This window comes from Dromaius novaehollandiae, chromosome 4 (genome assembly GCF_036370855.1).
Source record: "Dromaius novaehollandiae isolate bDroNov1 chromosome 4, bDroNov1.hap1, whole genome shotgun sequence".
NCBI classification, from domain to species: Eukaryota; Metazoa; Chordata; class Aves; order Casuariiformes; family Dromaiidae; genus Dromaius; species Dromaius novaehollandiae.
This window is the reverse complement of record NC_088101.1, coordinates 59,632,663-59,657,561: the sequence shown is the minus strand read 5'-3', so window position 1 is coordinate 59,657,561 and position 24,899 is coordinate 59,632,663. Positions and strand designations below refer to the sequence as shown.

The following is a 24,899-nucleotide window of genomic DNA, read 5'->3' as shown; positions in this document are numbered from 1 at the left end:
CTATTTATTGGTAGTGGCCTAACTCTTCTATTAAATAATAACTAACTTTGTGTACCTTTTTTTTCTGTAATATATTTGTATTGATCAAAACTAAGATTAAAAATGAAATGTGAATAACAACGTAAGTCTAGGTTACAGACATCATCCACGCTGGGTGTTACAGAACCTGTGTGAGCTAGACTAACTCACTTCATTTTGCTGTCAGGTCCCAGCTTTGGCTCATCCAGCAGCCATCCTGGGCGCTCGCGGGGGAGCACCAAGGCAAGTGGGGGCGTTTGTCAAGGGCAAATGTGGGCTGTTGCTGCAGTGGTCGATCAGTCAGCTCACCGCTGCTGCTGCTGCTGAAATACTGGTGCTTTCCTTCGGTGCTGCCCGCCTCGCAGTGCAAAAGGTCTCGGCTTTAAACTTGACCTATTTAGAGCTTTATCAGAGGTGCTTGCACCATTCTCGCTGTCACTCATCTGTATTTCCCAGTCCGTGAGCCATATTAAGTAATAAATCATTTCTTATTAATATTCTTACAGGAATTAGTGTAGCTTGGGAGCGGGGGGAGTAAAAGAAGAGGCCTACGTGGTGAGTAAACTTGGTTACTTCTTTTCAGACAGGAGACTTTTCTCCCTGAACTTGAAAAGAAATGGCTTTATAGTCCAAAAACAGTCTTCTGAGGTATGTATTCAAATGACTAAAATAAAATTAGGCTAAGCCTGAACAGCTGCTTCAATACGTAGGATGCAGTTACTGTGATTTAAGTAGAGAAGGCTGCAGAAGACTGAGCTTTTTGTATCAACTACATTTTTGAGAGACTTAATGCTAACCTTTCAGTAAAAAAAAATTGTGTAAAACCTCTGGTTATCCCATCTCTGTTATATCTGTTAGGGTATCTACTAACTCTGCAAAAGTAGGACGTCCTTCAGGTTTCTGAAAAGCAAAGCAGAGGATAAATTTATATTAGCAGTTGCTCAATTATGGTACTAGACTTCAGAAGATGGTTACACACAGATGTAAACTACCACTTAAAATTACATTTGATTTTATTAATGTAGGAGGAAAAAAAGATTGAGCTTATAATTTAAGAAAAAAATGTGTTCTTCAAGTAAATGTGTCAGGAAGTCAATAGACCGCTTCCTAAAACTGCGTGCATAGCCACTTTTCAAAGTGTTTCTAAAATTTCTTTAAAGAGCATTTATCTCATTTCTGGACCAGAATTTCTATAAGGTTTCTCTAGCTGCTGGAAAACACTGTCTCAGGAAATTGTGATATTCAGGGATGTTTCCCAGGCTGCTGAGAAGGGATCTCCCCTGCTGTGTTATCATCTCATGTATTGCAGTATGGAACAAAGTGTTGGTTGATGTCAGAACAGAAACGATGATTTCTTCCCTGCTCTCTCTGCCGGCCTGGCATCCCACTGGCCGGTAACAGTAAGCAAGCAAGCTATGCAGTTCACATTTCAGTCTCTGGTGCTAGCTGTATTAAAGATCTAAAAGTTTCCTATTAGTTTTAAGACACGGGATAAAGGACACAAAGGTAACAATAAGATCCTGCTGCAACACTCAGTGTATGCCTGCTTATTTAAATGAAAGCATTACGCAAAGTTCTTCTGAAAGTACTTTTTATCTGAAATTAAAGATCTACTTCCTATAGACACTACAGTATGCACCTTAGGAAATTACTCGGAGAGGTTGATGAAATCCATGTTTTCTTACCAGTGGAGAAAGAAATAGTTGCTGGAGAAATGGATAAAGAACATGAAGTCAAGTATTACAGCAGAGTGGAGGGAGCGAAAGGGGGCAGCCTGAGAGAGAAGGAAGCAACCTGCAGCGTCCGAAGAAGGGGCTGTAAAATCCGCACTTTGTAGGCAGACCTGCTTTGTGCAGGAATATGTTAAGATCACCACTCAGAGCAGAGCTAGAGAAAGCTATGCATGGCATGGAGGTGTGAAAAAAGTACTGTATTACATTTGATGCAGCTGACAAGTGAGACGATAGTGGAATATTCAAAAACAAGAATGATATAGACCTATTGTATTGATGGTGTGCCTTATGTTTGTTGGATGTAACAACCAAAAGAAATGGGCTTGTAAGCTTAGCCATTATTTGTGAAAAGCAAAGTGAGAGCTACTGAGGGTGATATCACAGGTATGAAATAAGTATTTAACACCTAATTTTTGAGGACTGCCTTTAGCTCCACATTACAAATGAAGAATACAGTAAAGTAATATCACAAGACAATAAGAGCAACAAACCTCGTGCCAGCAGCTGTACATGACTTTGTACACAGTATGTGATGCCAGATATGGTCGATAAAGTCGGTTACCCTCAGAAATCTCACGGACAACTTCAGAATTTGACTTACTTTCAAAAGGCATTTTGCCTTCTGTGAAAACTTCCCACATCAGTACACCTAGAAATGAACCAAAATATTTGGAACAACAACAACAAAAAAGAATACAAGTTATTTGACAGTATCAGAAGCACAAAAAAAACACTCCTTGCTTTTTTACGTGTTGAATAAGGCACGAAAATATGAGCAACCCGAGCTGAACAAAAAGAGACAATCAGCAAAATTCTCAGCTGATAAAATTCTACTCCCATTTAAGTCAGCTAAGAAGGTGGTCTGTGAAACTGTTTGAAATCAATATGCATTTGGCTAATGGCAACATACAAAGAATGCATATTTCAGTCAAAAATCTAAATTTTTGACAACTAGGGGTTGGGTGGATGAGTATTTTCATGATTAGCAGAGGAACTGGAGGGTTTTTTTGGACCATATGTAAAGTGACATGCAAGATTGTGTCTGTTAAATTGCCTAGTAAAAAATTGTCAGGAATCATGAAATTTCTACCCTGTAGGAGAAGCAGGATATAGGATCTGGGTGTGCACACCAGGTCCCCAAGCTCCCGAAAGAGCACAGAGCCTTTCTGTTCAGAAAGGCACTTTTCCAGTGTAGGTGAGATTTAAAAAGATGGGGAGGGCTAAAGCTAAAGATAGGTAATGCCAGTAAAACATTACACTTTTCTAAATCTTATCAGATGTTTTAGAGAAATGCAATATGTTGCACATCAAACTAACCAACTCACCAAATGACCAGACATCTGATTTGCTGCTATATTTTTTGAAATGAAAAACTTCAGGAGATGACCATTTGATTGGAAACTTGGCACCTGAAGAGCTGATGTATTCATCATCAATGACATACCTTAAAAAAAAAATCAGGAAACAGCATGTATTTTTAGTTAAAGAGCAAGTCATTTTGGTTACATTGCTACAGGCAATTTATCATTCCATGAAAATATTGTGTCAATATAGAAACACAAAGAAATTGCATCATGTATTTGATATAAAATACACACATATGGGCACCCTCTGTGTCATGCAATTAGTGAGACATATGTTACACTAAAATATTTTAATGCCATCCTTTAGACTCACAGGGTGGTTATTATTGCTATCTCCTGAGTATGCATTGACAGGAAAGGTCACCACACCATGGGCAAGAAAGCCAGCAGCAATAAATAATTATCGTCTTTTGGAAAGAGACGGCCTTTCAAGCTCGTGTTACACCTGAAAGCTGCCGGCAGAAGCTGGGCTTCCATAACCAAGCGGTGAAATGTGCTGCCCAGCTTCGCAGGCATGACCGCGTCTGGCACACGGTTACAGAGGAGGCCCGCGAGGAAGTGCTCCCCATGCGTAAGGCAACAGCCCTGTCCGGTGCACCGAAAGGGCGGTTTTCTTTGCCCAAGCTGCTAGGAGCTATGGGAAAGCCTCCCAGATACGATGATGTTAAGCCTGACATACGCTTTTGAAGTACTAGGGCAACATTTCTAAAGGCTAGTAGAGGGACCGCTGCGTACGTGCAGGCTTTGTGCACGTTTTCCCAGTATCAGCCTTTATGAGCAGCCAGCAGACATTTGCCGCGGCGAAGGCGCTCTCAGGGCCGCAGGCAGCACGAGCGCCCTTCAGCGCACGTACTCAGGTCACGCCACGAGATGGCCGCTTCGGTTCCCTTCCTTAGTTTGGTGCGGGCACAGAAAGAGGAGAGGTTATCGCAAGTGCAAAAGAGCCGGTCGTGGCGGTTTTGTGCGTGCTCGGTGATGAGCGGATGCTACTGTGGCCTCTCAGTGGGCTCCCAGGGAGGGGGGTCCCTCCAGCACCCGCCTAGTGCCAGGTCCCCACAGCCACTTGCTGGCCACAGTGAGCCATTCAGGTCCCTTCTTCTCAGACTGGACCCTGACAACTTTTTTGTCTCTCACTATGTTTTTTTTTGGATGAGTTCAGCCTCCTGATGCTGACCCTACCCTTTCCAGGACAAATATTTAGCCACAAACTGCTGGAGGGCTAGAGTCCTTAGGTGAGAAACACAAGGCTTTTCTCCGTGATTGGCTGGTCTGCGTTTTACGCAGAAAAACCACTTCCCTGCTCGAGAAGCGCAGGTCGTCTTCCTGCCCCACGGCCCCAGCCACCCGGCCGTGGCACTCCTTGAAGGCCAGCGCCGAGACCCGCGCTGGTGCCAGGGCCCCTCTGCCCTCCCCGGTGCTCAGAAAACGCGGGGGGAAACTGCTTCTTTAAGCTTCTGGCAGCCCATCACACTCTGAGCCTTTCTATGTCAAAAAAGCCACTTTTGATTTCTACCGCTTTTAGTTTATCTGTCTTACAGTCACCAGTAGCAAGCGAACGACACGACAACCAGCCACAGTGCAACAGTTAAATAGCAATGCTATCATTTCAACAAGTGTTCATAAATTGAGTGCAATGGGATTCCCCAAATCAGCAAAGCGAGCAATGATGTTGTTAATTCACAGCCTTGTTACTGTTGACTGAAAATAGAGCACGCGATAAAGCCATAGAAGTGGCTTCATACCTCGCCATCCCGAAGTCAGATACTTTAACGACGTGTTTAGCGTTGACTAAACAGTTTCTTGCAGCCTAGGCAAAATGAGAGAAACATATCTGAAATCTGTGCTCAAGCATTTTAAGAAAAACACAACAGACATTTTTTTCAGCTTATATATATAGTTTATATTCTGAAAGAGGATGAATGACTTGCTCAAAAATATAAGAAAAAAAGTTAAAGTTCTGGCTTCAAGTCAATGAAAATGTTTCACCACTGTATAATTAAATATCCATAGCATATATCAGTCTGAATACTTGCGGTATAAACTAAAATATTTTCATATATTCCTGCATAGTAAAAGAAAATTTTAGGATGCAGAGTTTGGTTATCCAAGCAGATATGTTCCCGAATGCTAGCATTAGGATACTCACTATGAATTTTTAAAATTGCTTTTAGACACTGTTCATGATAGAAATCAGGAACTCCCTGGAAGCTTTCAAGACTTTCCATTTCTGCAAGCAGTCAGGGAGGGCAGAGCAGGAAGATTTCTGCTCTGCATCCAGATAGGAGTGTTGCAGAAAAAGCAGAAAGTAAAGACAACCCCCCCCACACACACACCTCCCATAGTCCCCTGTGTATGAGGGGTAGAGAAGCAATCCATTTAGCCCAGCCTCAAGGCAAGGCAGTGGAGAGCAGAAGAGGAAAAAGAGAGATTTTGTTACATGAAGTTCATCACTGTTGCTGCCCTTTTTTATTGCTGAGATTATGGTCGTACTGTGATCACTGCATGACAACCCTGTATTGTGAGGCTGTCTTTCCATGCTAACCTCCTGACTTCACTCAATTAGCACGTAGTTTTCCAGCTGCCTGTACATGAAAGAATAGCTGAAAAGTCTTGTTTTCCAGCCAGAGTGCTGCATTCATCAGAAAAACACTGTTGGCTTATTAGATGCAGCAATGCTGAAGTCTTACAGAATACATTAGTGTCCCATGAAATGCAATGGTGAGTCCTTTATTGTCATTATTTACAGAAAACCTATCATACTTACTAAATCACGGTGAATAAATCTGTTTCTTTCTAGATATTGCATCCCTTCGCACACATCCTGGCACATGCCTAGCAGGACATCTCTGCTGAGTTTCCCTCGTCTTTGCCGCAGGTAGTTGAGGAGGCAGCCGTTCTCCATGAATTCAGTCACGACGTAGAGAGGCCTGTGGTGCGTGCACACTCCGTAAAGCTGGACCAGCTTCGGGTGGGATAGGTGCCTGTCAAAAATGTCCATATCAGTCAGGCTATCGTTTTTTGCTGGCAAGTAATTAGACTTTTCATTCTCAATACTTGATAAGCTTTATTCAATTGCAACTGCCCTTAGAGGTGTCCTACTAACACATTTCCACATACAGTTTTCTCCAAGAAGTTCACTCTCTGAAATCGTTCCATAATAGTTCATCAGTTAAATATATACAGGCACTGACCAAAAACCCTGACTTGGTGATCTGAAACGGAAAGGCCTGGCTTTCAGGCAGGGGACATGAGCTGGTGCAAGACTCAGTCTGTGTACTTCCTTGCCAGGTAATTTGGGAAATTAGGAGAAATGGTAATATAATTTCTCAGAAGATGTAAATAAGTTTAAGATCTGCCAGTGGTCCTAGAGACACCGAATTACAGATGAAACAATGACTGTAAGACCAGCTCGCAGCACACATACCCCCCCACCCCAGTTTCACAATTCAAAGTAGTACCCATTTAAAAAAAAAGTCTGGCAATGAGTGTGTCAAGCATCTGGAGCAGTCTGATTTAGGCCATGAAAATCAACTTTTCTATGTTGCAATTAACATTTCTCACAGTGTCCCTTGGTTGGGTTAAAAAAAAAAATCAGACTATATTTGCTTCTTGGTCATCTCAGTGTAATCTATATTTATTGTACAGCTTTTGTACTTACATCATCACTTTGGCCTCCTCAATGAAATCATCTTCAGACATTGCACCTTCATGGATTGTTTTGATGGCAACCTTGATGGTTGCTTTCCATTTGCCCAGCTGAACGACTCCAAACTGTCCGCGCCCAAGCTCCTTCATGAACGTCAGCTCAGTTGGGTTTAATTCCCACTCCTCTATAAAAAGAACCCAACATGTTACAGCAGTCAGGCCAGCTGTCCTTAACCGTGCTCCAGGAGAGAGGCCGTGCTGTTTGCCACTAATGCACACAGCAACACATCACAACTGTTCATCAACTATAACATGGGTCTGGAATATCTGAAAATTTCCACACGCTCATATATGTTTATTTATGAAGGTTATTTTATAGCTTGTCAAATGTGAACACTGTTTAAACTGCTTAATGTAGGAATTTCTGCAGCTTGAAGATAAGGCAAGTGTTCAGTTTCAATTACATGTGAGAACTTCTTTGACATTATCATATTTGATGCTTTTAACTCTGAACCAGTTCCAGATTGATAGTAAAGCTCAGAAATAGTTACTGGCTGCCTTTGTAACAATCAGAATAGTTCTGCCCTCCAGACACATTAAGCCTTGCTATTCATAGGAACCTCCACAGGATAATAGGCGATTTCAAAGATTCCTGTTTTGTTATATATATGCATCAACCAGATGATATTAGCTTCCTGCTGTATATGCATAAAACAAGCATTTATTGCTTTTTTCTAATACTGTATAAGATTTTATTATTTCTAAAACTTGCAGAATCAACAAAGAAAATCTTCCTCATAAGTAATATTAATTGAAATTTTCTAGGCCTTTTAATTAAATTCAAATATCCTTTGAGGGGCCATTAAATGCATATTTGAGTCTTAGGTCTGTTTACAAAATTCCAGATAACCCAGAAATGCTGCAGTGGTTATAAAAGAAGCACAACACCTGCTAAACCAAATGAATCCAGCCAGATGTTCCCTTTGGTTCTGACATCTTACTAGGAAATTGATGTTTATTTCCAGTGAATATGCAACCGTTTATGTGTTTGTTATTACTGGGAAATTTCATTAATATAATTGAATAATTAACCTGATGAGTGGGATACAAATTTTTGGCTAGACAGATACCTAAATATCCACCAAAGCATTATTCAAAATTTACCATAACTAAAGCCTGCTGTTGCTGGTGAAGAACATCCCATTGATCCAACTGGATGCCGGAGACGAGTGATGAGTCCTGTAGGAGACAAAGCAATAATATTCTGTTGGCCAATTACCCCATTTTAAACTATGCTACATAGTATCTGTTCTCAAAAAATATTTTGGAATGTGATTTACTTTTTTTTTTTCTTTTTACACAGCTTGTTCAGATATAACATTATAGTGAGAAGAAACAAAATGAAGACTATATTTAATAGGGCCCTGAATACAGGGAATGAGACGACTGCCTCTTTTTAGCCTGGCAGACATGTTACTGTTTAGGAAGACAAGTCGTGTTTTCAAAATATCACATAATTGTTTTCATTTCTTTTTAAATATTATTAATAGATGTATGACAGTAGCACCTTGGGATACTACCAGCTGAGATCTAGCCAGTACAGATCTAGCCAATATTGTACAAATATTTATGATTAGAGTTCTTACCTCAAAGAAACATTATCCAAAATTGTTGTTTAATTAAATAAGTATATTAAAATTTTCATAGCAATTTACACCTTTGCAAATGCATTATTATTCTACTATGAACTTTAGTCCACTACAAAAGTATTTGTACTTCCATACAACCAAAAGTGATACTCTTTCTTATTTCTAGTATGTTGGTAATCTTAAATACTACTACACCAGATATCACCCACCTAGACTTTCTCCTTCAGCATGATTTCTCAGGATTGTTTCCCATCACAAGAAAAGTTTTTGTCTGTCATTCTTTCCCTTTGAGTTCATGAGCCAACCGTACCAGCAAAAACATCCCTTTCTACTTTCCTGCTACACCTGAGAAGTTTATGTTGTTGCAACCTGCCCTTACGCTCCTTTTCTACAAACACAAAGAAGCTGTACACTTTCCTTTTTTCTAAAGCTAGCTCACTGGGCTCGTGAAGGGCTCCCTGCATCCATTCACTCTTCCAGTTGTGACTCTCAGATCCTTTTCTGTTTCATGGATTTCCTAGGATCCTCCTCTCTCAGGCAAAAGGCTCCATACATTCCTGTATCTTCCTTCCTCACCAGTGTGAGGGGCTCTCTGCATGTTTTCCCATCTCCCCTCTTTCAGGGTAGAAACATTTTACACCATATTAAAATGATAGAGCCAAGATGAAGGGCATTTTTTAATGCTAGAAACTATTAAAGGCTGACAGCAGCAAACAACTAGAGGCTGCTAACTCTGGCAGGCTATAAATCAGTATCAGAGAGTCCTTGAGGTCCCCAATTCCGCCTTTTGACTGTTTTGGGGTTTTGGCAAAATCAGTAAAATGATGTCTGCTGATGCATAGCATATTTCCTGTTTTTCTTCAATTGCATTCATGCAAGTTACTGTGTTTTAGACAAGCAAAGAATTAGAATTAAATTGAATATGTCACATTCAGTCAAGCATGAACCAACAGCATGAAGAGCAGGTGAACACATTAGCCTTCTAATTTTGTAGAATTCATTTCATTCATGTGTATTAGCTTGGCAGTTTCACTTCCCGCATGGTGTACACACATTGCAGCCACTGCTTTGGCAGAAAGGATCACTACATATTTGAACTTGTCAGCAATGTGAAAATTTGTGCCTCTTTTTATAAGCAAAGGAATACAAAAAGGGTTATTTATGATCCCTCAAAGTCCTGATGATCATCGGTAGTAAAACCTTACCAGCTTGCATGTGTTACCTGCAGCATTCTGTTGATGATATTGGATGAGTTCAGGAACAGATGAAAAGAGATATTTTTCTGCTACATAATATTGTTCCAGGTGGTTTTTCTTAATTTGGTAATGTCGAATGTCTTCGCTATGACTTCTGAAATCAACAGAAGATTCTCACTTAGAATAAAAATATATAGTGGTTTATATTGTAAATCTGATTAAGTTTTACTTGGAGAGAATGTACAGAAAAGTCTAAAAACTTCAGGTACAGTTCCCTACTTTCAATGACTTCGTGTAGTTGATATACTGTTTAAGGAAAAAAAAAAGTCCTTAACTCGATCTCTGTCCCAGCTTTGGGAGATATTTCACAATCTTTTTTATTGTGCAAGTATTTATTCTTGCATCATTGCTTCCACAATAGCTGTAGCACTTAACAGATATCCTCCCTAAATTTATTTGAATCTAAGCTTTTAAAATTAACGTGCTCCTCACCACCTGAATTTCCCTGAAGAAAGGCTAAGCGCATCTTATCCCAGGGAGTTTTAGAGAAGATCTCCCTTTACATTTTGATTCAAACCCTCACCATTCAGAGCAATGCCTACTCACCCTTTAGACCGCGAATACACGGACAGCGTGAGAAGTCCCTGTTGGCTTGAATCTCTGACCACAAACGCGCCTTCTTTGGACTGAAAAGAAATCCATGTAGAGTTATTTTTGGCTTTTGAGCTTGAAGCAAACTCCCTTGTGATAGGACTTGTATCTGATTACCAGGTTCTGTGGAATGCCTAATAAAATGAAGCAGTACCACGTTATCTTCTGAAATGGTTCCTAAAACTAATAAAATTCCAGGGAAAGCCATTGTCCTTGTTGAGGAGAACCTCTACATATTTACATGTGAGGCACAGAACGTTACGCAACAGTAAGAAATGTAGAAATTTTTGTGACTGTATTAACTGAAGTTATTTCTTGTACATTAAAAAGTTTTAGTTGTTATTAAAATTAGTAGAGGAGAATTAGAACACAGAAAGGCTTAATGGGTGTTAACTTAGTTAGAAAATTCAGCAACGGACACAGGATAGAGTAGTATGTGGACTATTTGCCCTATACATAAAGAAGATGGGGAATGGAGGGTTATTAACTCTGCCACTTTACTACCTTACTTATTACAGAGATTCCAGTCTTCAATGTTTCAGATAAAATATATGCATAGTAAACTTCATAAAATTCAATTAATCTTGTACTGATGATCTCTGTAGAATTTGCTGTGACTCCAACTTAAAGTTCTAGGAAGTCTAGATAGTTTACACTGTATGCTCACCCCAGAAAGCTGCCCCTTTATTTTAAAGCATTTGCTTTTACTGCATGCCAAACAGATTTATATTCGACTGTTGAAATGTTCTCAATGTCTCTACTGACAGATCTTTCCAGATATTGTTAGCTGTATTTATAAGCTGGCTGAGTTACCTTCTGCTGTAATAGCAGTTCTGCCTGGCTCCTGTTTATGTTTTTGCAGTACCACCTGCAACAAAGAGACATCCAATGCTTTAATTCCAGATACTCTTAAAAAAATTAACACATCTGCTCTGTTTAGCAGATGTATTCCCTGTTAATAGTTACACTATTCCTAGTCCAAAAGCTGAATAGAGTTATCATTGCATATAATAATCTCTTAACTTAAAATGACTTTATTAGACTTTATTGTAATTATGACAACTATTTTCCCCATTGAGTGTGACTAAATATGAGCTCAAACAAAACAGAAGGATACAGTTATGCCAAACCATGAACAAATTCACAGTCACCCTCATTGTTTCAGGCCTCTCTTCGCTAGAATTTTAGAGAATTTTACTCTTCTCATCAGTAAACTAGGCAGAATTAGCTTCTAGTCAGTTAATTATATGTTCACAACAGGAAGAGATTAGAATATAGAAATACTGTGTAGTGAGCCCACGCAAATAGGAAACATCTGGATTCTGACATTTTGATTCATGCAAATGAATTGTTACGGTGTTCAGTGTTTGTTACACACTCAGAGCAAATAGTTCAGAATGAATTAACCAATTTGATTCTGAGAGTAATGTTTTCTCACAAAAAAATGAGAGCTTCCGATAAGCTCTCTGTTTATATCCAATAAAGATGAAAGGCTCAAGCTCTAAAACGTACCACTCCATTTTGAGAAAAGAAAGCACAATAATCATTTTCAGATGTACTTACTCATAGGTTTCTAAATTGTTTTGCTTGTTTTCAGTTACATAGTTGCTGGGAATTAGACCTTCATTCCTGAAACAAATACATATTGAGGATAATGCTATGGTATAATGTAAAATATTAATAGGATTGAGATATACAGCTTCTACTGAATTACAAGGGTTATTTAGACTATTGGCTATATCTTTAGATACAGAATCCCAATGTAAGGATTGAATAGAAGTCCAAGTCCTTCATCCCAGGACAATGCATCCGCCCCACAGCTGTGGATAACTACTGAAATGAAAAAGTCAGCTGGGGGAAGTATTTGCAGAGTGCTTAGAGTAGCATGTTAATGAGAATTTTCAATTAAAGCCAAAAGAAAATTAAGAAAGAAATGATACTTTTTCTCAATCAGAAGCCGTGCTCTTCAGTTCTAATCTTGGACCTATACAAAGATTTTATATGCAGATATAATCTGGTGGACTCTCACTGCAAATATGAGTGGAGAAAAAGCATTTATAAATATTTAAAGGGGGGATTTGAATAAAAAGAAAACAGTTGTTATATATCATATAACCACTCCCAAAATCAGAGTAGAGGATGAACTGAAGGAAATGCAAAGGAGCAAACAGAAAAGCATAGAGGATCATAAATGAAGTTATGATCTAGACTTACTAAAAAGTCCAGGAATTTTTGGATCAGGGACTTTGTTTCAGCCAAATGTCGTACTAATTTCTATGGCTTTTATGAACTGCTTACACAGGTACACTATATTGTAAAGCACTTGAAGTATGGAAAGCTGAATTTTTGCATGTCTCAGTGCCCAGTGACTCATACTGCTATCTTTTTTAGTAAGGAACTTACTAAATCTAGAACTTAAAACAGTTGAAAATCTGTCTCCAAAATCTCACACATTTCTGGTTCTATCTGTTTGCTTTTAGGGGATTTTGTTTTAGAGTTTTTTTTCTTTCTGTGTAGGAAGATAGATTAAAAGAGAGGCCCCCGCCCTTACCCATACTGGTCTCTTGCCTTCCACCAGTGGGGGTCATACTTTTCAAGGATAATGTATTCTTCTGACTTCTTGAGTGTTAAATCGGAGGGTCCTCTAGCAAAAAAGTCATAGAGCGCAATAACTTTGGTCTTTGGTGTGTAGTCTTCCAAGGCCTCGGGGGGGAGAGGAGGTAATGGCTTCTTCTTAAACTGTTGAAGCAACTGCCTCTTACGCTAGTGAAAGAAAAAAGGTATCTTTCATAATTGGTCTTTTTTTCCTGCTATTTCTTAGTTAATTCACCTATTATTATTATAATACAATAATTAACATTATTATTCTATTGTCTTGGTTACTAAAAGGAATAAATCCTGATCATTATTTCACACCATATAGTACTATCACTCAGTCACTTTCAAAACAGCGAGACCTACATTCAAGTACCTTGGTATCAAAGCCAAAATTACGATGAAAAGCACTACACACAGTAGACAAAACATCCATTTACCCTAACCCCCATGCTTTCAGTGACTGCTGCACGATATGAATGCTGGCATAACTCCCCAGCTGGTGTAAATTAGCAGAGTACCACTGAAGTCAGTGGCTGGGAATTTGGCCATTTATCTGAAGAACTGACATGGATATGAAGGGCACTACAGACATTCATAGCAAATCAGCAGAAACCTAACCATTTCCTTCTGCAACAGCTTAGGTTCTGGGTTTGCACTCAGCTATGCTTTGAAAACTCAGATTAATTATATTTACATCTACTAAAACTGAGGGGGGGGAGGGTGTTTCACATGCCAGCTGAGCAAGGCTAGCTTGCTTCTGCCAAAAAAAAGGGCAGCTGCACCCTTCTCACCTCCCTCATTTAGATGCCCACAGTGTGGGAGAGGGAAGGGGAACCACCCTGGCCAGTGACAACAAGCCTCCTGGTCAGGTCAGCCAGCCTTGGACACCTCACTGGGACCCTGCTGTCACACTCAGTGTAGATCTGAGGACACCTTTACTTTGTATTTTCTTTTTAAGCAACTTCAGGAACTCAGGCTCAGGGGTTGTTTACTCCTGTACTTGCTCTGGTAGTGGGCCACTGTATGGCACATCATCTCACTCCTTTTTATTTTTTTTCACCTGCCAAAACATTACTCACCCTGAACTTCCGAGTAGATGTGTAGGAGACTTCTTTCTGTGAGGCTGAGTACTGGGTCACCAGGCCAGTATCTGGGTCCAGGTTCATTCTCATTGCTCTAATTTTGAAGAACACGAAGAACATTTGAGTGATATAAATATTCATTAAAAATACTCACATGTATACATATGTATGTCATGTATATATATGTCTTCATTCATGTTAGAGGTATACAGGTAGAGCTTATTTTAAACTTCTGCATAATTAGCAGTTCTACTGAAAATGGATTTTTAAGTCTTTTATGTGCAAATATTTTGATTGTCTTAATTGCTGAAAAGCTTATGCATTTCACTTACCTTTTTTGCACTGTGCAGCAGCAGCAGCAGCAGCAGAAAACAGACTGGATGGTATGATCTGTGAACAGGAATATTTTCTATATTTGCAGTGTTCTCATTTATTTGTTTACAAAATTTACAGAATTAAGGGCTAGGATATGTGCTTAGCAGTATTATTAGCTCTGTCCTGCTGTGAAATAGTTGGTAAATCATTAAGGCTGAGCTTGCATCTGTTTAAGAGAGCAGAGCTTTCCTCCCACCCCAGCTACACATTCCCACCGTCTCCCTTCCAATGGCCACAGTAATTATAAGGCCAGGTGATGAATTAAATCAGCTCACAAGATCAGCCAAAAAAAAAAAAGAAAGAAAGAAAGAAAGAAAGAATGAATGAAAGAAAGAGTTGTCAGCCAGATCAATACCGATCTGGCTGATCACACAGCCATGTTTGCTCTAACCAGTGCAACCAAGGGGAATATGATCAGGGACAGGAGGTGGGGAACTGTCCCCTGCAGCAATGACAGGATTTTTAGATCACTTAAGCCAAGCACAAAGCCACACTCATGAGATGAGTTTTTCTTATTTTAAGATGTATTAAAGGAGACAGGGTACATTCAATTCTTTGAGTTAATACTGATTTTCCTGCTTTTGTTTAAATCACTAATATAACGCATTCATTAGCACAGATTTAAAATAACAGAAGATGGGCTTTTCACTTACGCAGCAAGTGGCTGACAAGCTTGAGAAAAATACATCAGACATATATACATGTACGTGAGTCAATCCAGTATATATTGTGTGAGTAGCACGAAAGTTATGGTATTATTTCAGTTGGTTTTAAGCATGTTGGACAACATCGAGGAGAAGATTTGAACCAAGTGTCTGAATGGTTTGCCGTCACTCTGATCCTGCCGGCTGCGACCTGCCCTCCTGCCTCTGCCATGCCATGGGGGTTTTGTCCGGCAGCTGTGGCTGCGACCCCATCCCCTTTGCATCTGCGCGGCTCTTTCCCACCTGCCCGTGAGCTGAGCAGCCATGAGGCCGGCAGGAGACTCCTCAAAAGAGCAAAGTCTCTGCGGGTTAAGCCCCTGAGCGGGCTTGCGGCAGACGCACAGCATGGGAGCGGGTGGGAAGGCGGCAGCCCCGGGGTCAGGAGGCTCCTGGACACAGGCCCTGTCCTCCTCTCGCACATGCCCATCACCCCCAGCCTCAGGGCAGGCTGGCCCGCATCCCCAGCCTGCCGCCTGGGGCCCGCACTGTCAGGAGGTGGCTACGGCTGATTTAGGCTGTCTTAGGAAGTATGAGAGCTAGGTGTACAGAGAAAAGGCTTCTGTCACGTTCGGCTGCACTACTAGAAAATAGTCTTCATATCCCACACCAGTGAGTCCTGGTCCTTCTCTGCCCCTGAGGCTGTAGCGCTGAAAGAGGCCTCAGACATTTACTTGAAATAACCTTCCTGAAGTCTCAGTATTTTGCTGCTTTATCATTCACATGATACATCTTTCTACAGTCTGACCAGTAACTTCCAGTTTATTTGTTTTCCCTGATGGCATTTTTTGGCTTGTTTATCTTAATGACCTAAGCCAGTCTGGTATGATAAATAGGACAGTCTAGCTAGTGTCCTGTAATACTTTCTACCAATGCCTTTTACCAATGCTTCAGCAAAGTATGTTGAGACTATGCATCCTAGCACTCAGAACACTAGGTATCCTTACTTACACTGATGAAAATGGGATTATTTTCTCTATAAACATACACACAGTATGCAGAAAATCTCACCCTAATAAAAGGAAGAGAGAACGTCAAACATCAGAAAGATAAGATCAAATTAGTTCTGGGTCAGAAGAGGAAGAGATCTGTCTCGTACATGTTTTGGTTTGAGTATTTACCATGAAAGTCATGGGGCAATTTCCCTTAGACTGTTGCATCCTGTGAAGAGCCTATCACGCAGGAAGCTGGCAAGCCTGTCTGTATTAATCAGAAGACGGCATCAACTGCTTAATAAAAGTTTCCACTGACAGCTATGCAAAGCATAGGGATTACAAATACCCAAGTCAGCTGACACTGACAATTTTCTTTAAAGAAACCAGAGCAGAAGATATGGGCAATGTAATTTATTTGCTGCATAATTTTCCAGGGTCCATTAAACTGTCCCTCAATTGCTAAAAACAATAGCAGCTTAACTTTGCTGAACACAGTCTCTAGTATTGGTTGACTATAGGGTCTAGTTAATTCATACCCCACATGAGAACAAACTTGGAATGAATAATTGGTTTTTTTTAAAGTCAGATGGGAAATATTTCTGTTTTACTACCGTTGCTTTTCCATTCCTTAAGAAAAAGAGAAATTCTGGAGTGAAGTGAAGTCAGGATGCTAAGAAACAAGTGGCTCTAAAGTGGTATTAAATTAGTGCCCTAGAAGCGTATTGCATGACAATGTTGCAAGAACTATCCTTCGAGGAAAACTGCTATCACGATTTCAGTAGAAAAAGTGTTGTTTAAATTTGAGCACGAATAATTACATGCTACTTAACAAAATTTCCAAATATCTTAAGAAGGAATTGTGTTTTTCCCCAACCTAGATTACACTAGGTTTTATAATAGCTTTTACAATGGCTTCTGTACTCCATAAAAAGCGAATAACATGGGTGAAAAAAATTCCTGGGTTTCTATTACTTCAGCCAGTACCTTGAAGTTTAATCTGGTCAAATTAAATATGTTATTCCTCCTTGGATAACTTGCTCTCCTTACAAGAGCACTTGCTGGAAATATTTAGCCCAAGCCCTGCAGAGTTTCAATGTTACGTAAGAATGATGTTTGAGTAAGATTTTAAAGATTTGACTATTACTGTGAAAGATAAGCTCAGGAATTCCTTCTGCCATCAGCGACTTTCAGGCTTGTTCTGCTAGTGGTTGCTTTTCATATTTGAATGTCCTTTGCTATGCTAAAGGCAATTAGCAATAAATGAATGTATGCAATGATTTTAAAAACATCTCAAGCATACATAATATTATTTAGTATTTAGATTAAAGCTGTGATTAGGATGCTTCATGAGATGCACGCTTTTATCTGGCCAGTGGTTTTTCTAAGGTTAGAGCGTCTAAGCAATTAAAGATCACAAAATATGACCGAGCTGGGCAGGCTAAAGGTGAAGGCTCAGGTTAGACCAAGGCTCAGATAAGCCCATTCTTCAGTGAACTCTTGAGGCCTAAGGAGTAAGACAGTTCTGCCAAGTTCGCTTCTCCTCCTTCTTCCTACTGAGTATTTTACACATCAAATCAAGGCCTATCAATTCAGCAGACATCCATCATCCTGAAGGGCAGCACTAACCTCCCTATAGACACGACAGGCTGTTTTCTGCAACATGGCTTCCAAAATTCTTTTGTCTATGTATTAATTCTGTAGCAGCTGTAGAATTAATTCAGTAGAAATCAATAAAAGAACAAATTAAGGCAGTGCAAGTTGTTAATTTCTGTTTGGAAAATCATCAGGTCTACAGGGAAACAGTATCAAGGAATGTAAACAGAGAGAGGCCTTCAGTTCTGCGGGGCTTAGAATCACAGGCCTTGGACTAGGTCCTGCTCAGTTATACTGAATTATGGGTGGTTCTTAAATCAAGAAATGTTGACCTCAACCAACCTTAAATGAGCTTAAATCAAGAAATCAAGGAATTTCTTAAATCAAGAAATGTTGCATCTCAAGCAAAGAGTAATGTATTGATCTACGCTTTTTACATACTCCACAGTCAGTCAGTGGTAGCGGTATTGTGCTTCTTGCACAAAGCATCTGAACATTTTTTTCTCCTTTGGGTTAAAATCAATTTTTTTCAGCTCACAGCTCACTACAGAAAGGCCCAAAGCTGCTCCGTGATGCTGTTTCTAAAGACTTGGCCAACACTGCAAACGTTAAAGGCTTTGACGCACTGAATGAATAATTTGACTAGCCTGGCTTACATCTTGATCTTCTGCTAGCAACACAGGAAGATCTTTTCATTGAGGGCTGCCCCCAGGTGCCATAGCAATGCTGACTTAAGTGTTACAGGAAGTCTGCATTTCCTGACTGACGCTTCTCATCATTATACCCACACTCCTATAACCGATCTTGCTTGCTCTACTTACTTACTAACTTTCTTATATTCAAAAAGAAAAAACAAACTGAACTTTAATGCAAGAAATTTACTATCTTTAAAATGTAAAGAATCAGAAATGGAAAATAAATATAATTAATAAAGTTTTAAACATTTCTTCTTGATTTTCCTTTGTACTATACCTAATTCAAATCACTGAAACCATTGGAAAGATTCTATCTCAAATCCTTCAGTTTTGGATCAAACACCTTTTCTTTAGCAAAACACTGTACATTTATCAAAAATTGTTAGAGAGCCATAAACGTATACATAAGCCTTGACCCCCCGGTCACTACCTCAACTAATCATATTGTCTGCAGACTTCATCCTTTAAAAACTAATCATTGTTGACATCAGTGAGAGTTGTGCTTCTGTAAGGAAATCACATTTTGGATTGTGTTTTGGATTCCAGTTTTTGGAGAGAACAGAGACCAATCGGATTTAATATATTATTTTAATGACAGACAATATTTGGACAGGACACTGGAAAGAAACATAGGTTAACAGAAAGAAACATTCAATATTTTTTAACAGTAAATGATTTTTAAGAAATCTCTTAAGATAAAGCAGTTATGGACCCTTCACTATTTTCCTGCTTCTCTGCTTCCTATATAAACAAAAATTTTCCCCAAACTTCCAGAAAAATTGTTTAAATCTTGCTTATTTTAAATCCACAGGCAGGAAGGTTTCTCCAGGATCTACAGCTCCACTCGGCTTGTCAGCCCACATTTCCCTGAGTTCTGTCAAAACATAAGCTACCAAAACACATTTGCCTTAATCCTCAGCAGGTATTAAAGGTGTTAGCTGAAAATCTAAGTTAAAATCAATCAAGAGGAGAATTTAGGCCATTGAATCCAAAGTTTACCAAGACTTCCTTCTTTAATGGTGTGAAGAATCTCATCTCTCCAATACCTGATGAAAGGTTGTGAGCTCAAAGTTCAAATAATGCAGACAGAGAATTCAGAAAGCAAGATGTAGCCCATTTCATTGCTCATGTCTTTTCTTTTCCAGAAATGGCTTTATTAGGAGTAAAACACTTGTTTTTAAAAACAAGAACACGGTCTCTGAAGACCGTTTAACAAATAAGAATCCCAACTCTAGTACAGAGTCAGATTAACCTATAGGATTATGATGCCCAAACCCAGACTTAGCATGCACAGTTTTGGGAAGAGAGAAAAGATACCGTAGCAAGAGAAGCACATGGAAGAAGTAGAAATTATAGAAATTGGTACTGACACCAGCCTTACAAATATCTCTTAAAAATTTGCAGCTAACTTCTTAACAACCAACCGAGATAGAGGCTTGTTAGCAATTCTGTCTGTGCACAACAGAAAGCAAATGGGATGCTAGAGGAAGAAGAAAAAGATTGCTCTGTAGTGAGGAGGAACAGCTGCTTGCTTGAGAACCTGAAAGTCCCAGGAAAACAGAAAAGGCACAGTGAAAACATGGAAGCCCTTTGAGCTGATCATTGCTGCCAGTAGCTCGACTGCAATTTAAAGTAATAAAGTTCCACAACACCCAAAACCTAGCAGCACAGTTTGGGTTGGTATACTTGCATATATAGCCAGTTCCTATCTCCAATTATAACTTGCTTTGTTCGCCAGTGTTTCAGAAGCAGTACCAAAGGGCTAGATAAAAGCAACAAGTTTAGTTAGAATTGAATTTTTATAATTTGCTTTTTTATAATTTTACTACTTCACAAGTTCCTTGGTTTGAGTTTCTTTTTCTGACTCACTGTTTCCCAAAGCATTGCTAATTTTGATAGGTTTTTTAGTCCAATTCTAAGACTTGAGTTCATGTGTCATGTTCTGCACAAAGTTCTTGCTCTTGCAGGGCAGGTAGGTTAACTGTATACAATGGCACATTGAGAAATACTCAAACTTAGCTTTGCACATCAAAAACCAATCTTTACTATAACACACAATATGCCTCCCTGAACAGGTAGGTCTGCCAATTTTTAGCAGTACCAGAAGACTAATGATCTAGTAGAAATCAATAGTATAGTTTCCTTCTAAAACACTTTAAAAGACAAACTATCAGCTTTTCACATGTGCAAGTTCAGGCATTCTGTATTTTCCTGTGAGTTAATTCTGCACTGTAGGAAAGTTGGCTCTAATTCTACTAAACTTTTTATTTATGTCTATGCTGTATGTGCTGTTAAGGATAGTATTTGGAAACATCTCAATACCTGTCTGTAATCGGTCATATCACAGACTTGTATCTGATCAGTAATTCTGAAAGTCAAGATGAGCAGGCTGAACACAGATCATCTAAGTTACACAAGAGAATGCTGTTTGGTATTTTTATGGCAACTTTAAATAGGTCATTTGCTAACTACACCACTACTGCACAAAACAAAACTTTGAGATCAAAATATGTGGATCAGTTTACTTACAGGTAGAGAGAATCATATCTGGTCGTCTGCTCGCATTCAAATGGAAATGCAATCCTTTCTTCGTCAGTTGGGCCAGTATAATCACCTCTAGCTGAGCTCTTAGCTCTGATGTAAAGCATAGTATAACAAAAATACAGCTTGACTCCGCCTACTTTTCTAAAAAAGAAAAAACCCTAGATGCTAATCTCACCTCTGTTAAAAAAAAAAAACAACTAGATGCTAATCTCACCTGTTTAAAAAAAGGGGGGGGGGTCTGTCTGCTTTCTAGTATCAAATGCATGTTTTACAGCCAAATTGCTAAATGAAAATCAGGAGGGCTAAGTATTGATTAAAAAACAAGTGAAAAAAAAAACCACAGCAGATATATAGCCCCAAATTTGCTCTAATTCAGATTAGTTTTTGATCCTGATATTTGAAAAATTCAGTTATGATAGAAAGGGGAAGAAGGAATAAAGTTGCTAATTCCAGAAGAAATGATAGTGTGATATTTCAAATGGTCTTTGATGACATTCAAAGAGCTGACTGCAAAGATGCTCTGATCCTCTGCAAAGTTTACCATCTGGGGCTAGATGCATTTAAGAAAAATGCATTAATCCCTAAGCTAGGTGCCTCCGAGTACCTGAAAAGCACCTCCTCAGACAAGAGGCTTTCTTCCCTTTGTACGGAAAGACTTAAGACAAAGCAGTGGGGGAGACCTAAGCATCTCCAAACTGATTACAGAAATACTGAAAAGGAGCAATGATGGACTGCATTAAGCTAACTACAGTCCGCTTTAATAACTTGATTTGAAATGGACTTGACCATACGCTTCTCTGCGTAAAAACCCTTTTGCAAATGGGGGATCCATTCTCCACCACACAGGGCAATAAGGAGCACAAGTAACAGATAACAAAAAAACAAAACAGGCAGGAGATGAGTGCAGCAAAACTAGGGTGCACATACTCCTCACATCTCTAAGTACAAAGTTAGGTTAATTTAAACAGACTTCAGCGAGACTGTTGAGACTTCAATCTCTAGCAGAGGGGAAAGGACAAGTAACCTCTAAAAAGTAGTTCAGCCTTAAGCCGAAGTTTCTGCAGTGAACATCCGATCATGGCAAAACTCACATAAATATATATTTATACTACAATATATATACTTACAATGTGTGCATATATGTATAAATACATATATACATGTGTATATGTGTAGATACATATATACACAGATTATCATAATAGACTGTCATGAATAATGAGTTTGGCTGATAAAGCACTGTGTCAATAAATTATTTGCAACACATTACTCTGTTCCAAACAACAGATAACATTCAGTTTATTTACACACACACACAATATGACATTTTCTGTTAAGAACAGAAAGGTTAGATCATTGTACATACAGATGACAAAGATAGGAAAAGGAGCTCTCCTCTAATGAGGGTGTAATTTCTTTCATTTACAATCTCATATATGGAGTTGAGTATGTAAGTTAAGGTAGAACAAACTCATGCTTGAAAATTTCAAGAGGAGAACACTCACACTTTATATAAATAAATGTATAGAATCTATATATTTACAATACAATATAAATTATTTTATAATTAATCAAAAACCAGGTATATAGTACACTGACAGCCAGTTGTGCTGAATCTTGGATTTATTTTTCATAATGTTAAGACTAATCTTGGAAGGTCTTTGAAGAGAGGCCCTAGAAGGCCTCGGCATATCACAGCTCGGTTCTTAGGCGAAGCTTTTGAGTGTTATACCAAACCAATGACTGCATCGCTGGCAACTCACTGTGTGCAAAGGAAAGAGGCATGTTTTGTGTTCTTGATGTGTCATAGAACAACCATCAACTGAAAAAAATAATGTTTCTGAGGAATCTCTGGAAACACTTCAATGTCAGTAACTAGCTATTAATAGATACCTTCAATTTTAAAGTATGCAAATCACTACTACTACCATTTCTATTGCCTGAGTAAAGAGAAACTCAGAAACATGGACTGTATACACATAAACACAACCCAGTAAATGCAAACTAAGCTCTTGGGCTTTGCTCACATTCTCTCTCTTTCCCCAGAGAGAGCTCAGTTTGTCCATTATGCGGTGCCGACTTTTCAGAGAAAATATAGGGACTGTTAGTATTGCTGAAGGTATTGTGAACATTTCCCAGAATCATGTATAACTCCCTGGGTTGAAGTGCAGCAAATGTTACAGGCTCCCCACACTCTTTAGCAACATCCAGCAGCTTACAGGATCATTTCTTTTTTAAAGGCTTGAGGCTATATCTGTCGAATGTGAATTCTTTCCCATACTTGGGCTGCTGCTGTTTTTCTTCAGAAAGTATCTTCACCCTCTGCAATGTCAATGATTGTGTGAAGCAAGTCTTCAAAAGTAGGCCGTGCCTCTGGTTTCTAAAAACAAAAGCATGCACTGTTGTTAATCAGAATGTACTAAAGTTATGTCAGTTTTGATAAATTCTTGGTCTCAATATCATTCCATGGCAGTGCATTTACCATCTCATTAAATGTGATGTGAAAAAATATTTCCTTGTGCTGTTCCTGTGATGCTTTTGAATGCATCACTTAATTGCAGTAAGTTTCACCTTATTTTTTGTTTTGAGAAGCTGTGAAGAGGTGTTGCTGGACTATGGTCTTCATATAATTCATCACTTTGTATACTACTGTCCTTTTTCACTTTTCTTCCTACTCTCTCACCCCTAATAAATTTTTGCAATCTTTCTTCATGCAAATTGTTCATGCTCTTCAGTATTTTGAGTGTCCTTCTCCGAAGTATCTTATTTCAATGCTTATTTTTTGGACTGAGAAATGAGACTACTACATAGATTTGTATAACAGCATTATTCTATTGCTCTTTTTCCATACAGTTCCATCTGTGTTGTAACAGCCCGTTTGCTTCATTTAGTTATGGCAATACATTGATGTAGTCTCTTTACTGACCATGTGGTAGTTAATTTAGCATCTTTTGAATGTCTGTGTTACTTGCACTTTTCCTCCATTTAACAACCTAATTCAATTCGTAACATCTGCTAAATTTTGACGCATCAGTATTCATTTCCCTTTTCAAGTTTATTAATAAATTTATTAAACAAGGTCAGAGGCACCTATGGTTAATCATCTTATGACATATTGAACATTTGTTGCCACTGTTTGTGTCCTGTTTGAGATTCAGAAAGATTTTCTCATGCATGGTAACTTTTTACTTTATTAATATAATCCCTGATGAAATCAATGAACTTTTAGTCAATTCATTAATGCTCACAAATTCTATAAATGAATATCAATATTCAAAGAACCTTAACAACTTATGATCTTTGAGGTGATTTATTATTCCATTTTAATGGCCATTCTAAGCAGGTTACCTAATACAAACAAAGTTTAATGACCTGAAATTTCTTGGTTCCTGTGAACAGGCTTTTTAACCTATAGACATGTGTCACTCTGCAGCCCTCCAGGACAGTTGCTGTTTTAAATGTACTTTTTGCTTCATAAACCAGCACTTTGTAAGCTTTAGATATTATCTAATATTTAGATATGAGTTGGTTGATGACTAATTACTCTTTGTTCTAGCAACTTCTCCACTAAGACAAGTGTCAGACAGTATGTCATCTTCACTCTGGCAAAGAGCAGTCTTTCTCAAGCATCTCTGGGGCAAAGATCAACTAGAAATAAATCACTTGTTGTAGTACAGTATTTTTTATCTTTCTTTGTAAACCTTTGGATTTGTGTTTAGGTTCAACTGCAGCCTAATCTGTATTTTCTGTATAGTTTATATTCAGGCACAGTAGTATTCTTTTAGAAATATTTTTGGTCATTCTGACATGTTTCTGTAATGATCAATAAACTGAGGCAGTATAGAATTAAGGTCTCCACTTTCAGGCATTCTGACTGATACAGTTTTGCTAGAACTGTTTGTACACAGATATAATATTGACCAGCACAGATTTACTGATTATTTCATTTTGTTATTAAATGCCTTTGCATACTTAATCTGACAGTCCATTTATTTCACAGAAACTTCCTCAGTAGTTGTTCTTATTGCAGCTCTAGTTCAGTTGCAAACCATGGTTTGATCTTTGTTTTAGAAATAAACAAAAAAACAGGGACAAATAGCTCCAAGAATGTTAACCCAGT

General features: G+C 38.8%; 2 protein-coding genes across 7 annotated transcripts in view; both read right to left on the bottom strand.

Annotated features, from left to right (window-relative positions):
- Positions 1-21,981, bottom strand: TXK (TXK tyrosine kinase). Its single transcript, XM_064511180.1, has 15 exons — positions 20,765-21,981; positions 14,269-14,326; positions 13,934-14,030; positions 12,808-13,019; positions 11,820-11,885; positions 11,070-11,124; positions 10,212-10,291; positions 9,632-9,759; positions 7,925-7,999; positions 6,774-6,945; positions 5,880-6,096; positions 4,858-4,922; positions 3,077-3,195; positions 2,243-2,400; positions 1-918 (listed from the first exon to the last, which is right to left on the bottom strand). Exons 1-15 carry the CDS (start codon positions 20,778-20,780, stop codon positions 850-852), a joined length of 1,587 nt encoding a protein of 528 aa, XP_064367250.1. The 5' UTR covers positions 20,781-21,981; the 3' UTR covers positions 1-849.
- Positions 21,982-22,049: 68 nt separating this feature from the next.
- The window catches only part of TEC (tec protein tyrosine kinase), a 78,843-nt gene continuing 75,993 nt past the window's right edge, over positions 22,050-24,899 (bottom strand). For all 6 annotated transcript variants that reach the window (XM_026093661.2, XM_026093660.2, XM_026093662.2 and 3 more), the window contains one exon: positions 22,050-23,159. In XM_026093661.2, coding sequence (XP_025949446.2) covers positions 23,082-23,159 — 78 coding nt within the window. In that variant the 3' untranslated portion in view covers positions 22,050-23,081. The remainder of the gene's footprint in view (positions 23,160-24,899) is intronic.

Excerpts from the sequence above, each read along its gene's own strand:
- TXK (XM_064511180.1), bottom strand. Across the intron at positions 10,292-11,069 it reads AACTGCTATTACAGCAGAAG|TCCAAAGAAGGCGCGTTTGT; the intron begins GTAACTCAGCCA and ends ATTTCTTTTCAG. Across the intron at positions 919-2,242 it reads TGTACAGCTGCTGGCACGAG|AAACCTGAAGGACGTCCTAC; the intron begins GTTTGTTGCTCT and ends TTTGCTTTTCAG.